General features: G+C 29.9%; 1 protein-coding gene across 1 annotated transcript in view; it reads right to left on the minus strand.

The window, feature by feature from the left end:
• The window catches only part of Dic1 (Dicarboxylate carrier 1), a 33,301-nt gene continuing 16,574 nt past the window's right edge, over positions 1-16,727 (minus strand). Inside the window, exons 8-12 of the mRNA XM_085818200.1 lie at positions 11,024-11,116; positions 10,443-10,523; positions 8,225-8,281; positions 7,980-8,133; positions 1-5,861 (exon numbers count right to left, since the gene is read on the minus strand). Coding sequence (XP_085674326.1) covers positions 8,026-8,133; positions 8,225-8,281; positions 10,443-10,523; positions 11,024-11,116 — 339 coding nt within the window. The 3' untranslated portion in view covers positions 1-5,861; positions 7,980-8,025. The remainder of the gene's footprint in view (positions 5,862-7,979; positions 8,134-8,224; positions 8,282-10,442; positions 10,524-11,023; positions 11,117-16,727) is intronic.

The following is a 16,727-nucleotide window of genomic DNA, read 5'->3' on the forward strand; positions in this document are numbered from 1 at the left end:
ACAATATAACAATTGAACCCAAAGAATTTGAGAGTACATATACACAAATATTCTGCCACTGAATTAAATAATTACTTGATTTGTATGGTCATTTTTAAGATCTTGACCAAATTATGTAAACATTTTTATTTAGGAAAGAAGAAAAAAAAAAGACATGCATATTTTATTCATCTTTATTATAAAATTTTATAAATCAACAATAATATAAATCTAGAATAATAAACTTGTTATACAAAATTTCAACAATGGAAAACTGGTAGTTAATATAAAACTATGTGCACCAACAAAAGAAAAGCATAGGAACTCCAGAAAATATTCAAGTAATTTCAATATGACATCCAATTTTTAACAGAAAGGAAAAAAAAAAAAAAAAAAAAAAAAAAAAGGGGACATAATTACAATTAGCAGATATAAAATAGGAATGGAAATTACAATATATCTTCATGCATATGAAAATGAAAATTTAAAAATAAATTAAAATTACTAGTTTTCGGCTGAGTAATTTAAATTTTTGTTATAAACTGAAATATGTGTTTTTCATAACTTATTACCAATTTCTTTCAAACAAATATATTTTTCAAAATTACAACATTTATTTAATACAAATCTTCTATTTTTTTTTGGATATCATTTTCCTAGACTCTGCAATATGTACCTAGGTACAAAAGCAAATTAAAAAAAAAAAAAAAAAAATTCAGAAGTTACTATACTAAAATCTGCAGATATGTTTAAAAAAAACTAATATAAAACATATAATAATCAAATGGAATAAAATTTTCACTACGAAAAAATTATAGTATCACACATTAGTAAAATATACTCAAAGAACAACATTTTGTACTTCCAGTAAAAAATCATACAACTTACAGGAAAAAGATAAAAAGAAAAAGAAAAAGATGCAAAACTTGACCTAACAAATACACTTATTTACTGCTTACAGCTGCAAACAAATATATTATCGCAGAAGTAATTTTAAGAACTAACTCCTTTAACAAAAATAAATACATTTATTAAATAAGAGGTGTAGAACATTCTAACTCAAATTAAGAAAGGAAGGGGGAAGGAAAATCTATAAAATTTGATATTATATAATGGAAGAATTAGATTTTCAGAAAAGAAAGATTTCTTTTTCCTTCTTATGAAAAAGATAGAACACGTGCTTCATTACTTGCACAACTATATATTTTTTAAGTTTCAAATAAACTAACTGAAATTTAAAATAAATCAAATTTAACTCTGTCATTACAAATGATGCCTACAGGTGCTTATAAAGTTCAAATATATGTCTCACATGCCTGCAATTAACAAAGCACTATGATTTGACAATTTTACTGCACTCAAGCATTCAATTAATATCACTTCAAATATTGCTGCAATTATTTTTAGGCATTAGGTACATATTTTTAAATTATTATTATATTTACATGAAAATACAGTGAGCAAAAAAATCACAAGTTATAGCTTAACATTTACCATCTGTCACAGATGCTATATGTTAATTATATAGATGTGAAAGGGTTTTAATGACACATTCATATTGAGATATGCAGTATTTTAAAAAACATAAAATGAGTAAAAATTTAATTAACTCAACAGAAACAAAAACAACATATATAATATTAACACAAGAAAATCTAAATGCATTCAGGGCAATTCCATATAACTCAGCAAAATATAACTGAAAAACTCTCTTTAACTGTTTATTGTGATATTTACTAATTTGCATACAATTTTATTATACTTGATCTATTTTGTGTTTCTAATTGTGCTAAGAGACAGCTCTATAAAAATATACAAGTATTAAATTTAATGACTCTTATAATAAATATGAAATGCATCATATAATATTTAAAAAATAATGCTGAATATTTTCTTTTCATTAATCCTGTTAAAAATGTATTCTGGAAGACTATTTATATGCTTTTTTATAAAATCAATTCCCATATACACTCTTGCAATAATGGCCTGTTCCAATATGATGACTCATGCAAGTTCCATAAATTCCAAATGATCTTCTGTAAGCTCAATGCAGAGGTCTTCAAACTTTGCCAACTCAAGAACGCACAAAACTAATTTTTTTTTTTTCTTTTTGAATTCTCAAAAATTATAACTTTCTAGCAAAAAAAAAAAAAGCCTCAAACACTTTCAGGGGGGGGGGGAAATACTGAAAATATATGTGCAGATGCAATTTTATGTGGAAAATGAAAAGAAAATTAAAATTCTTTCTTAAGTTTACTACAAAAACAGACTTGCTTCATACTATTTAAACTAACAATAGCAACAAAATATTATTTAATTATTTTACATGATTCATTTATGGTCTATGTGATATTCAAAAATGTTTTTGAATTTTGACTTACAAAACACTTAGAGGATTGTAAGGAACTCCAAGGTTTTGTGGAAAGCAGTTTCAAGATAACTGGTTAAATGTAAATTTTCTCTTAATGCGATAACCAAACAATGGTTCAAAAGCACACTATATAGAACTTTCAGATACATGAATAAGGCAAACTGTAAGCCTTCGATAAATAATTATGGAGGCAATAAACAAGCAAATTTACCTCTAGAATTACCTGGCATCAGCCACTGCTCAGTAAACACATTTACAAATATCAGGAAATGCGGAAACTTCATAATCGAATATTATTAATTATTAGGATACTGCACTTCAACATATGAATTTATCTAAGAAGGATGAAATGGCATATAAAAGAGTTGACTTATGCTTAGTTTTAGTTTTTTAATTAATTATTATTAGTATATTAAATTCCTAAATATGAATTTTTATTTAATTTTTAATTACCTGAGGATATTTTATTCAAACTACATTTATTAAGGGGTGAAATTATCATTGGAATTTATATGCTTAAATCACATTTAAAAATACAAATAAAATCTTATTACTTAATGACATAACATACCGATAATTTTTTTTTACCATTTCCATGCAATATTGTTCTGTACAATGATAAGTTGACACAGCATCTTTTTATCAGTACTTAGGTCATTATAATGGAAATTGGCTGCATATTGTATAAAAACAATCAGAGGATAAAATAATTTTCACAGTAATATAAAAGCATATTTCAAATATTGCGATTTATAAAATCAGATAATTTATTAATACAGATACATAGTTTATATTGAAAAAAAGAATACCAAAAAGTTTTTGTTTGACAGCTCTACAGCCATAAATAAATAAGTATAATGTTCTGGCAAAGCAGATAAAAGAAGGCCATGAGACTAGTAAGGTCCCTGATACATTCCAACTTGTGTCTAGAGCATGTGATAAATATATTGATGGCAATATTGCTACTAAATGTTTCCACAATGGAATCAACACTTGGATACATTTCTTTGACACTGAGATACATCATACACAGTTTCAAGATATACTTCAGTCATCACTTAGTATAATTAAAGCAGAATATCCTAGTAAGTTCCACTAAGATCGTATTGAAAGACTCTGTGCTTGCTAATGTCACAACTCTTTTGAAGCAGATGCTGGAAGCCATTAAATAGAAGATTTTGGAATTTCCTTAAATTTAAACTTTTAAATTGGAATGCCTCCCTCTTGATTTTCAAGCAACTGATATGAAGAAGTCTACTGGAATTTTGTGAGCATAAGCTCACACATTTGTCACTAAAAAGCATCTTTATCTCTTTCATCAATACAAAAAGTGCCCTTATGTCTACAACAATTACTTCAACTTATTGGACTACAGAGCTCTCAAATAGAAACTTTTTGATTTCACTACGTGATGCAGTTTAAATTATTCTTTCAATAAATTTAAATGAAAGATTTCTTTCTATAAAAACATAATTTGACATTAAATAAAAAAAAATTGGGGGAAAACAGTAAAATAAGTAACATTGATTGATTGTTAATGCAATAAAAGTTACATTTATCAGCTATAAGTTAATTAATAAAAGATTACAAAAATTTACAAAAAGTAACTAACTTTATCCAGTAATTTCAATATGATTTCAATAAGACCTTTCTATTATACTGAAGCATTTGGTTAAAAAACAGTCTCTCTTCATATAAATATTCATAAAGAAATACATAAAAAATTATGCCATTATAACAAAAGATCATCACTGTTACTTGAAGCTCATACATTCAATGAAGATGAGTATCTACAACATTAATCTAATTGTGCATAAATTATACAGCTCGGGATTCTCAAACTTAAAGGATTTTGTGTCTTAATGCTCATATGATCATCATTAACAATTTTCCACATTTTATGAAAATACAGATGAATTTTTCAATACAGAACAATGCAAAAACACTCAAAATTTTTTTTTCATGCATATTAAAGGCAATTTTTTTGTGATATTGTTTTGAGTTCGCATTTCATTCAAAATTCATACATTAATAGAGGATCTTTACCTTTCATGTGGAAATTTTTATCAAATAACAGATAAATTAATTAATGTAACAAACAAGTTCATCTAATTTCTCATGAGATCCGAGCTCTTCTCCTCCCCCCAGAGAACTCATGGATTTCCTGGAACTCAGAACATTTATGTTCTTCTAGGAAACTGCAAACCATAATTTGAAAAATATTATGTTAAATGATTTGGATTAAATAGCCAGAATTTCTAAATTTTTCCATTATTACTCATTTAATCTCTAAGCACAATTTTATTTATTTATTTATTTTTTACTGGAAATGTTTTATTCTGAAGCAAAAATGAATTAATTACTATCAATTTTACAAATAATAAAGATGTAATGAAATCAAGAAAAAAACTCAAATTGAAATTTTCTGAATTGCTATCTAACAGATATGAATTCTACAGTACTGCAAATGCTGTACATAAGGACATAAAGGAAAACTCCTTGCTAAATGCTGTTGAACAATACACTAAGGAACAATGATTTAAAATTAAGTTGATTATTTCTTAGTTATATAATGATTAGATGGAAAACAAACTGTTAATTAAGAGTCTGGAATGAACTTGAGTTTATGTATTAAAAGTTTGTTGGAAGCATGAGGCATGCTTGATTAAGTTTATATCCACTTTTCAGATAAAGATAAAAGGTTTGTCAAGTAAACAACTCTTTTTTAAACAAAGTGGAAAAAAGTATAGTCATTTCAATGAAGCAAAATCTGGCATGCTCAAGAAAGATTTCTATACATTGTCACCAATTTCTACAATATCAGTCATGGCTGTGTCAGGGCAAACAACTATGGAAAATTTATACACTAATTTAAAAGACCACACATTTTAGGTATGCTTTTAATATGTGTCTCTGAGTAATATTTTACTGTTACACTATCAGACAATTTAAAAGGTGTTTATCTTTTAAGATTTTATAAACATTCTTACTGCATTACAACTTAAATAAATTAACGTAAAATTTTGCCTTTTAGGAATAATGCAAATAACAATAATTCAGATAAAAATGATATAAATTGATTATCTAAGTTACTAAACGGTATTGCTTATATGAAGAATATTGTTTACAAATTACAGAAAAGTTTCTCAAAATATTTGTGTCTGTAATAAAGAATTATTGCTTCTAAAATTTTATATATATACATATATAATTGATGAAAATATGATTTGAAAATTCTCATGGAATACTTTACAGAATAACAACAAAATTTTTTTTGTCTAAAATAATTTATACAAACTAAATTTATTACCTTTATATTAAATATTCATCAATTGCATACACTTTACATATCGTTCTGGGCATCTGTTATATCCCATTACCAAAATTTGGTCTTATTCAACAGATAAAAATGACATATTTAAGAACATATAATCAACATACATGTTGACTTTTTCGAACAGTCAAATCAAATTTAACATCCAAATCACTGACTTTTTTCCACTTAGAAGTACTGCAAAATAAAATAATCTTTATTAAAATGAAAGCTTAAAATTAAGCATGTTTATTGAAAGAAAACATCTCATAAATTCTTATCCAAAATTATCTTTACATGCATGAAATCAATAATTACTCAGAAACTATTAACTAAGATTATATATGAATTTGTGTGGAATGATACATGACATCATAACACATAAATGCAAAGGAAAAACTTAAAGTGCACTCTATAAGATAAGACTGTAGCATGAAACAATAAAAATGATAATAATATACTATAAAGAGAGTTCACAAAGGGGAAAAAGAATAACTCAGAAAAAAATTAAGGCTCAACAATTTCATACAGAACATGATTTCCCCCTGGCTTGCACACATATTTCACATCATGAACTCATGCTGGCAATAATGCTGTTAATCACAATTTTGGGATTAAGCTCAGGAATGTTGGTCTTTAGGTCTACTAGCAAGACATTTCTGTGCAACTATTTTTCGAAGATAGTTTTATAAGTTCTCAGTTGGCTTCAGACCTGGAGATTTTTCAGCTACTGTTGGCTGCTAATCGCTTATTGTCTTCACTTTCAAGAAATTCAACAGCAAGGTGTGCTCGATGCAGATAAGCAATATCGTACATAAATAAAAATCTGGATCCATAGACACTTTTAAAAAATCTTAAGAATTCTATAGGATAAAGAGTGTCTGTCTTGAAACATTCACACATGTCCCATGATTGTCTATTCTGCTGCTAAATGGCTGATGATTTACCACTTCACAGATTCTTCCAAAAGATCCTGCAGAGCCATAACAAACCACTGAATCTTTACACACTAAAATCAAATGCTGTATTGCAGAAATTCACTTAGACATTTACTTTGTGCAAAGCACTAGATTCACTGTCATACGACGTAATTCCTTGATTTGACTATCAGAAATCGTTTGATCACTTTTGATCAGATAATGCTTGTCTTTTACACATTCTCTGTTAGATTACACTGATTGGATATTTCATGGAATATCATTATTACTGGGTATGTAAAGATACACTTGGACATTTGAGTGTATTTACACAATGTCCATAAATGTCTTTACACAGCCTTTATGATCATTGTCACAGATATATTATTTCAGTTACAGAAATGTTTTAAAATGATGGAGATATTTATTTGGCATATTTAATTTAAAATATATAAATTTCATAAAAATTATGAAATCTAAGCTCTCCATTCATATTTTTAAATTTAATAAAAGTTTATATCAGTTTAAAAAGCAAAACAAAAATACTTGAACCCTGCAGGATAAAAATTGACAGATATATTATTTAATTTAAAAATTTGCATTTATGCAATCTTTATGTATATGATATGCATATTTCAGTTACGATCTTTATGGTCTATGATATGTATATTTGGGTAATGAAGATATTTTCTATTAATGTCATGTTTGTGCCGTTTCTGAGGCAATCATTTTTCAACACAATTTTATGCATTATTTCAGTTTTAGTCATTTCACAGTACAGCTTCATATTGCATGCAATCATATTCGATTTATCATTTTAGATTTGTGGGCTATAATAATACTATGCACCACCCCAAATACAATTTATTCATTTTATTCAACACTTTTCAGGACAACAGTATTTTTATACATGCAAAGATAACTTCGAATGCTGGCATATTTAACTTTCCCATAAGCTGCATTAATATCAGAAATAAATTTATTCTTTTCTCTGTATAAAAGAAAATTCACATAGCTTGGAAATGCTATATGATTTTCAAATAGTTTCTAAAAAGTTTTCAACATTATATGATACATGATGCATTCGTAAAACGCTTTGCTAACCAAATCAACTAAAAACTAAGTTAAGCTTTATTCAAAATTATATTAAAAATTCTAAACATGGTTAGTTTACTATTAACAGTAACAGAAAGCATATTTCTCACACAACTTGCATTTAATTTACATCAAACTGGCACTGAATAATTAAAGAGCAAATACTTGAAAATAAAACAGAATGTAAAATACACATATCAGATACGGTCAGATCCGATTTTGGTTAAAAAATTTTTTATGACTATAAAATATTCTGAAGGCATTTTTTATTTTTTTAATACTTTACAAACTATAGTCTACTTACTTGTATGTAGTTATTATTCCCATGAAATTTACTATCATTCAAGATGTTAATCCTTCGATTCTGCAATTACTCCAAAATTCAATCTTAATTGTTCAAAGAATATAAAAGTAAGAACAGTCTGAGGTGACAGACGAATAAAAGCAGGAATATAACCCTGAAAATATTAAGAATTATGTTTATAAAATCTAAACAAAAAAAGTCCATTTAAAAGCACAGAAGAAATACTTAGATAATTTAAAAATTACCTTAAAAAAGCCCAAAGGTCCTAGCTTTGCAGTAACTGCTACACAATGTAATAAATTCTAAAATGAAAATTCAAGTTTTAATATGAATGCTACAAATTAAAACAGGATGAAGGCTGTAACTTTTTAACATAACTATGCTAATTTCTTTTACACAGAAAATTAGTTATCAGATTATTCGGCCTTTGAAAAAACTAGCAAGTATACTTTTATAACATAACAAAGTATATTTAAAATATGCATTTGGACATGCAGCATTTTCTAGTGTTTATTAACATTAGCCTTACAAAATAACGATACAGAATGCTCATTTTATTAGATCTTTGATTATATAGTTTCGTTTTTCTTTTCCTTCACGTTCGTACGGGGTTCGTAGATTTGGAGTGAATAACGACGACACTGGATGAAGTATCGAAACACACTTTATTTAGCCAATATTAGTCAGGGACAGCTCCAATAACACTTTTTACAGTCGTCGAAGATCTACTATAAACAAGCTGGAACAATCAGTGACACAGCCTTCAGGTTATCACGGTGGAGACAGCTTCCTGCAAAGCACCCGATTCTGCTTGGTCGTTCTCAGAACTCCACGTACTCTCGATACTCGGAACTCCACGCTACAACTCGCGATGCACTCGACGACACACGAGCACAGCACCTGACTCTTCGGTTCAGTCGTTCCCGGAGCTCAACACGCTCTCTCAACGATGCACTAACTGCGATACACTAACACTCTTTCGATGCATTACACACATAGCAACAGGAAGCAATCATCTGCTGCTGTGTAATCCTCCAGCAACCAGACTTGCATCTTCACAAAAGTGTTTTGATCCCTTTGGTGATGATTACACAGCCTACTGATGACACTAGGATGCATATTCAGCTCTTTCTTACAATAGCAGATATTCTTGCACCTGCTTGCAATACTAAGAGAGCCCTCCAATAAATTTCTTCATGCAAATGATGTATGAACTCCATTAACCTCATGCAAATGATGATGAAGTGGAACTTCGACTTAAATATTACTCAATTGCATTAAACACATTCTGAAAGGAAATTGTACGCTGAAATTACGATAGATAGGAAAGGAGCTTTAACTTAAAAATAACTGTTAAAAACTTGTGATAAAACTTACAAGTTTAAAAACAGTGGGGCAGTATCCAGAAGACCAGGACAGGGTTGACCAAGAGCCACAACCACCAATTACCACTGCTATTTGGTATTTTCAACCAAACACCAGAAAACGTCTACAGCCACACAACTGTATTGTGACCTTGCTACTGCCACTGAAACTTCAGTTTCAAGGAATACAGTTGCCAGAAAGCTCCACGAGACAGGACTGAATGCCAAAAAGCCTGCTAGTTGCATCCCACTAACTTACTCCCACGACACAGCTTCAATGGACTAGTATTCTCTTCACGGATGAGTCTAGATTTAGTCTACAACCCGATTCTCAATAATTATTGATATAGAAGGAACCTGGGACCAAATACCATCCCAGCAACATCATGAAAAGGGACCAATATGATGGTAGTGAATGCCCAGAGGTATAGGCACTAGACTCTAGAGATCTATATGTGACTTTTAAGGGGTGCTATTAGCCATGAATTTATTTTTATAGACTACCATGCTCGACCCATACTGCCTACATGGTTGATAAGTATCCTATTGAACATGCTTGAGATATCCTTGGGACGGCAAATGTGATACGTCAAGCCCCCCGCAAAACCATTCAGGAGTTAAAAATTGCTCTGGGGGAGGAGTGGGTGCAACTTCCACAGGGACTCTTGAAGTTTCTTATTAACATCAAGGCTACTCGTTATGCATGCTGTATGTGAGAGGCAACCACATACCATACTAGCCACATTTTCAATGACAGCTTTCAACCTCAAGTTTGTACCATATTGGACTCATGCTAATGAATGGCATTTTCATTGTTATTTCATACAGTAAACTATACCCATATATAATTTCAGTCATTTCTATACAGTATTTCTCGAGATATTTAGGAAAAAGTGTTCAATATCTTAATTTTGTCCACCAGTGTAAAATATGTGCAATCATTCTAACTAAAATTTTCAGAAACTGCTTCAAAATATCTTCTGGTTGTATAAAAGATGATATCAAACTAGCTTGTTCTGGCTCTTTAACTTATTCCTCACACATTTGAAAACTTGGTAGGGAAAAAATAGCATTTTATCAACAAACTGAATTTAATTACCTTATATTCACCCGGCTTTGCATTCATTGCTCGAGTTTTCAAAACGTCTAATGGTTGAGTTAATGTAGTAGCAATGGCACCCTATATGAACAATAATTTTAAAGTTTAGTAGCTGAACAAAAATACTTCTATATTGCAACTATGTAATATTTACATTAAGGCATTAAACACAAGAGTAATACAAACAAATTAACAATCCATTCTCTGCTTAAGATTAATTTCCATTGTAATGGCTATACATATTTTAAGGAAAAAAATTAAACATGTCTCATAAAAATTCTTGTTTTGACGATAATATAACATACCTATTTTCTATTGATAATACTTGCAGCCTCTATGGTTTTCTTCAAGTAAAAGCATAGTGCACAAATTATACATCAATAACATACAAGAAGAATGCTAATATGAAGTTCAAATTTAACTAGGACTCAGACTGAATTTGGTTAAAACCAAATGCAGTTTTAAAAAAAGAAGCACCAATATAAGATGTTAAATTTTACTCACAATAATATACAATAAAACATATTGTAATGAAATTTAAATAAACTGAATATTAGAAATAAAAACATATAGCTACTTACTGCCATAACACTTGCAGTCAAATGTGTCACGAGATTGTCAGAAAAATATACTGTTTCCAGGAGCATTTGCTTAATTTGATCATAAAATGAAATCTGTAAGTTAAATAAAATATGTTTAACTATTCTGCTATAACTACTAATAGCCATGCATTAATTTTGATAATAAATCTATAATAATAAAAGCAAGTGTAATGTGTCTGTCTGACCGAGCTCTCCAGCCAAATCTATGGCACGCAGGGACCTGGAATTTTTTATACGGAAGCACTGGCCACCAGACCTCGAAGCCCGATTTTCGATTTTTGAATTAGAAAAATTTAAAAAAAATTATTTATAATTAATTATCTGTCTGTCTGTCTGTCTGACCGAGCTCTCCAGCCAAATCTATGGCACGCAGGGACCTGGAATTTTTTATACGGAAGCACTGGCCACCAGACCTCGAAGCCCGATTTTCGATTTTTGAATTAGAAAAATTTAAAAAAAATTATTTATAATTAATTATCTGTCTGTCTGTCTGTCTGACCGAGCTCTCCAGCCAAATCTATCGCACGCAGGGACCTGGAATTTTTTATACGGAAGCACAAAGGGGCTGGCCACCAGACCTCGAAGCCCGATTTTCGATTTTTGAATTAGAAAAATTTTAAAAAAATTATTTATAATTAATTATCTGTCTGTCTGTCTGTCTGACCGAGCTCTCCAGCCAAATCTATCGCACGCAGGGACCTGGAATTTTTTATACGGAAGCACAAAGGGGCTGGCCACCAGACCTCGAAGCCCGATTTTCGATTTTTGAATTAGAAAAATTTAAAAAAAATTATTTATAATTAATTAATCACGGTTTTTTTGACTCACTGATATCATTATTTGTTTTCAAATAACGTTCGATTGTAACAATTGATTTCTTTATTCTAGCGTTAGTTTTCTGTTTTGACGATACATTAAATCGATTAATTACAATTCATTTCTTTTTTGTAGCTTGTGGGGGGGGAAGAGAGAGAGACAGTCTACATGTCCTACACTACTATTCCTGCGCTATTCACTTATCTGCATTTTCTAAATGCACGGGCAACGCCGGGCGGGTACAGCTAGTTGTGAATATATATGCTTGCATGCATATATGAAATTAAATATTTAAAACAATGATTTTAAAAAAGAAATAATCAGCAATCAGAATATAATGGTGAATAGAGGCAGATATTGTGTATTTATCATTATTTCATGTGATGTACTCGTATATTATTTCATAGAATTATGTCGTCAAAGATGAATGGTCAAAGAAGAGAATTATGTGGTCGAAGGGTACAAGTGAACTCAGTTTCATTTAAGACAGTATATTTGCCTGTTTCCAGCTGAATACCTCATATGCATTAAGAATTTTTTATCTTTATTACGTGCAATATTATTCTTCACAATTCATATTCTTAACAATAAACCTACTAATAATCAGATCCAAAGAACCAGTTTTTTTTTGCAGTGGGAGCTCCTAATATATGTATTTAATTGCGACAAAAATTAGGTCAATATAATATCCAATGAAAAACTGATGAATACTTGATAAAAATTAGGTGAACATACTATTATCCAGACACAAGCAAAAATCTTTATATTCTCATAACTTATGAAATATAATAACATTACAGAAATTTATAACCAACTAATTTAATGAATACAAGAGTAAAAAGGGTCAGAATTAGAAAGAGGAGATAAAAAGATACTTGATAATTACGAATACAAAAAGTTCACAAAAAGAGGTGCGATTTTCCTTGATGAAATACAGTAGAATTCCAACAACCTGTGACCAATTTAACAATAAATGCCTGTAATTTGCATTCAGTTTTCAATGTAAACAAGAAAAATTTAAATTTTAATAAAATTCAGCATGGCAAGTTTAACAGTTTTTACTTCCTTGTAGGAAGTAAAGGAAGTACTGTAATCATGAAAAATTTCAGTTATCAGATTTCAAAGAAAATATCCATTACTAAAGAGACTATTCCCAAGTCTCTTTTGACTACTTTTTTTTGCAACATGTCTGTACGTACAGACAAAACAAAGGATATTTTATTCCAAAACAGATTCAAAATGGATTTTTTCACAATGTCTTGTATGTACGTATTTCGTACCTAAAAAATAATAACCCGTAGAAAAATTACGTAAGGACAGAATAAAATACTCTTTTTCTTCAAAAAAATTATAAAACTGCTTTAAAATTAATTCTGAAGAGAATTTTTCATGGCGTCTGTACGAACGTATGTACGTACGTATCTCGCATAACTCAAAAACGAGTAGCCTCAGAACGTTGAAATTTTGTATATAGGACTGCTATAACATGTAAATGTGCACCTCGTATTTTGGTTGCAATTGGCCACATCAAACGTACATAAATATATTTATATATATATCCACTCTGTTACCCGGCTCAGTGATCTCAGTTTCTTTACTCTTATATGTTTGTAAATTGTACATTTTTTGCTTTAAAAATGATTGAATTATATTGTTTCTATCTTCCGGTTAAGGTTTTTATGCCTTTCGTAATTCTGGAAGCAATATTTGTACAATTATCAACAATTTAAAAGCTGTTTAATTGCAGTTAAGTTTTAAATAACGTGGCGGACATATTTTTTTACGTTTGAAACGGCAGAATTGTAGATTTGTTGCCAAACTAGAGAGACTAAGCTTCGCAACACAAAAATAATGCCTTCATTTATTATTGCGAATTAAATCATACTTAATCCTTTCTGGAATTTTTCTGGAAACTGTTTCTTTTCTGTTTTGTTTGCTTAATTTCTTTCATACATCATTTTAGCTTTATTATAGTATTTGAATAGAACATGTGGCAACGATAATTCTTCAAATGATATAAATTTTGTGCATTCAGAGTGTCGTTATAGTAAACAAATATAGTGAATTTTAAAGAGTGCATTTATTCTATTGTGGTTTATGCGCTGTCGACGAAGTAGATTTAATTCAATCCAATCAATTTAAATGAAATTCAAGAAAAAAATGCGTATAATTTAATATTCCATACAAGGAAGTCATGTGGTGCACACATCAGATCTTTTTTTATGTTTTATACATGTGGGTTTGATATTTTTCAGAATAAAATATGTGGAGAGTCCCAATTCTTAATTTCCCTTCAGCACTACATAAAATACCTCCAGATTGAATAAACAATCATTTATTAGCATAAATCTATGCGATTAATAATTTGGTTCTTGCCTTTTTGGTTGGCATGCATCTCAGACTGAAATGTTCTGCATCAAAACATTGCTGAATTTACTCCTACTGAATAATTTATTTCCCCAATGCCAACAGGGCCATCATTATTTGCATTCATCTCTACATGACTGTCTACACATGGCAGCCTATGAAATGACGTAGCGATACATAAACAATTTAAAAAAGAAATATGAGTTACTGAATACCAAACAGTGAGTTAGACCTTTATGTAGATCTTATGCATGGCAATGATTACAGACTTAGCAAAATGTGCTGCAAAGTGTTGTGTGCTGATGAGGAGAAATTTAACATAAACTTCTTTCTATACGCAAACAAGTAGATTTTGTAAATGATACCCATCAGCAAATATATTACACTTAGTGTTGTTTGAACTGAATTGGTTATTCAGATAATCAGATAAGCCCTGGACCAGCACCACAGCTAGTGCAACAGAATTAAGGTCACAATTTTTAGAATTTAGGGAAGTACCAAGCAAGGTATGGCAAAACCTTTATAGTATATGGAAGGCACTGAGATGCAAAATTTAGGGGTGGAATAGAATTTAGGACCCGTAGAGACTGCACCCAGCCACTAAGTGTTTAGTGCTGGCCCTGGGTAAGCTTTAAATATATGTGAAAATTTATTTATTCAGGGCTCAGATAAGCTTTAAGCATGTGCGGGAAATAAGAGTAAGTATAATAAATAACTAAACTAATATAACTCAGGATTAACATAGTCAGTGTGCGATATAAGAAAGATAAAATTTAATGGAACAGCATATCTTCAATTGCCAGTCATGTATACCAGATGCTCACTAAGCTTTATTTAACTGCTTCCCTTACAAATTTTTTTGAAAAAAATTGCAAAAAATCATCACATTTTTTTTTATTTTATTATTAAATACAACAAAATGAAACAAATCAAAATATGTAGGTTTTAAGTTGAATTTTTAATTTTTTGAAGGTGTAAAAGCATTTATTTTTAATATTAGTTTACTATCCCGAGTTATCTTGGGCAAACGGAAAAAGTTAAATATTAATCTTTGTATGATAGTTTTTGAAACAAGGGACAACACAGAGTGATGCCCGACATTCTACACTGGTATCTGGTCTCTTTTCTTACTGGCTTACTTGCTGGAATCTCTTTCACGGGAGCACAGAGTACACTGTCTCGTTGGATTTGATTTTTTTTGTTCCACCTCTTCATAATTATTATCTGAAAAATCATCGCTTTCGCTATCTTGCATCATCGCCATCATTTTATTTTTTTTCAACGCATGCATCCTTCTTTATACATTACTAATCCACAAGCCAAGATAATACAATACAATAGGGAAACACGTGACCAGTTCCTCCAAAAGATTCGCGCAACCAACAAAATTTGGCAATTGCCATTCAAAGCTGAATATTTCCTTTCATTTCTTCCAGAATGAATAAAACCGTGATAAAAGAAATCATACTAAAAAATTCTGCATCGCCCGAGTTTTCTCGGGATAATAATTAACTGCAATATATACGAACCCGAGATAACTCGGGACAATCAGGCAAGCGGTTAATAAATAGCTGCGAATTCGAAGGTTTATCCATACTGCACACAAATAGCGAAATTTCCCCGTTAATGGAATTTGTGAAAAAATGTGGAGAAGTCCTAATAAGCAATAGAAGTTTTTCATTGCGATGATAAAGTCCAAATCATCAATAAATAATGAATAGCAAAATCTGCAATATGGTTTTAAATCTAGAAAATGTCACTACAGAGAGTGAACAAAGTGACACAGAATTTCCTCAAAATGAAAAAAATTTGATTCACAATCTAGTGGAAATTCTTGACATGGCAATTATAAGACTTGAACAATGGAATTTTGTAACTGAACAAGAAATTATATCTATAGAATTAAAGAGATAGTATTAGCACAAAAAAGAAAGCAACTTAAACAACTTACATTGGAAGAAATGTTTAATAAAGTGAAGATATAAATATTGAGTTTTTCTGTAATTTGAATTCCCTTAAGGTCATTAATGTTTCATTATTTCATATTTTTTATTTTATAATCTCTATATGCTATCTTAATAGATTTAAACTGATGATCTAATATTCGCAAAAATCCGAAACCCGGACCAGCTGAAATCATAATGAGTCCGAGTTTCAGACTTTGCACTGTACTTCCACTAACAGAACTGCTTTTAATGACATAAATATTCATATTTTAGCAATGCCAAATTTAAAAAAATTGATAAATAATGAAATATTTTTATATGGTGTCCTTGTTCCAATACTTGAGAAAGTTTTATACTCGTTATAAAAAAATGAAAGTACTAGAAGCTTGACTCTCGTATGACAGAAATTGAAACGGGTATTTAATTTTAAAATTTGCAGTTTTTGGTGTCATTTTCAACTTGTTTTTAGGGATCAGTAATTAACTGATAGCTAAAATAATTTGAAATTTAAATGAAGCACAGCAAAAAATGTGCGTAATTTAATAGGCCGTACA

This window comes from Stegodyphus dumicola, chromosome 6 (genome assembly GCF_044657685.1).
Source record: "Stegodyphus dumicola isolate Sdum_Otavi_A_Nest chromosome 6, ASM4465768v1".
Lineage (NCBI taxonomy): Eukaryota > Metazoa > Arthropoda > Arachnida > Araneae > Eresidae > Stegodyphus > Stegodyphus dumicola.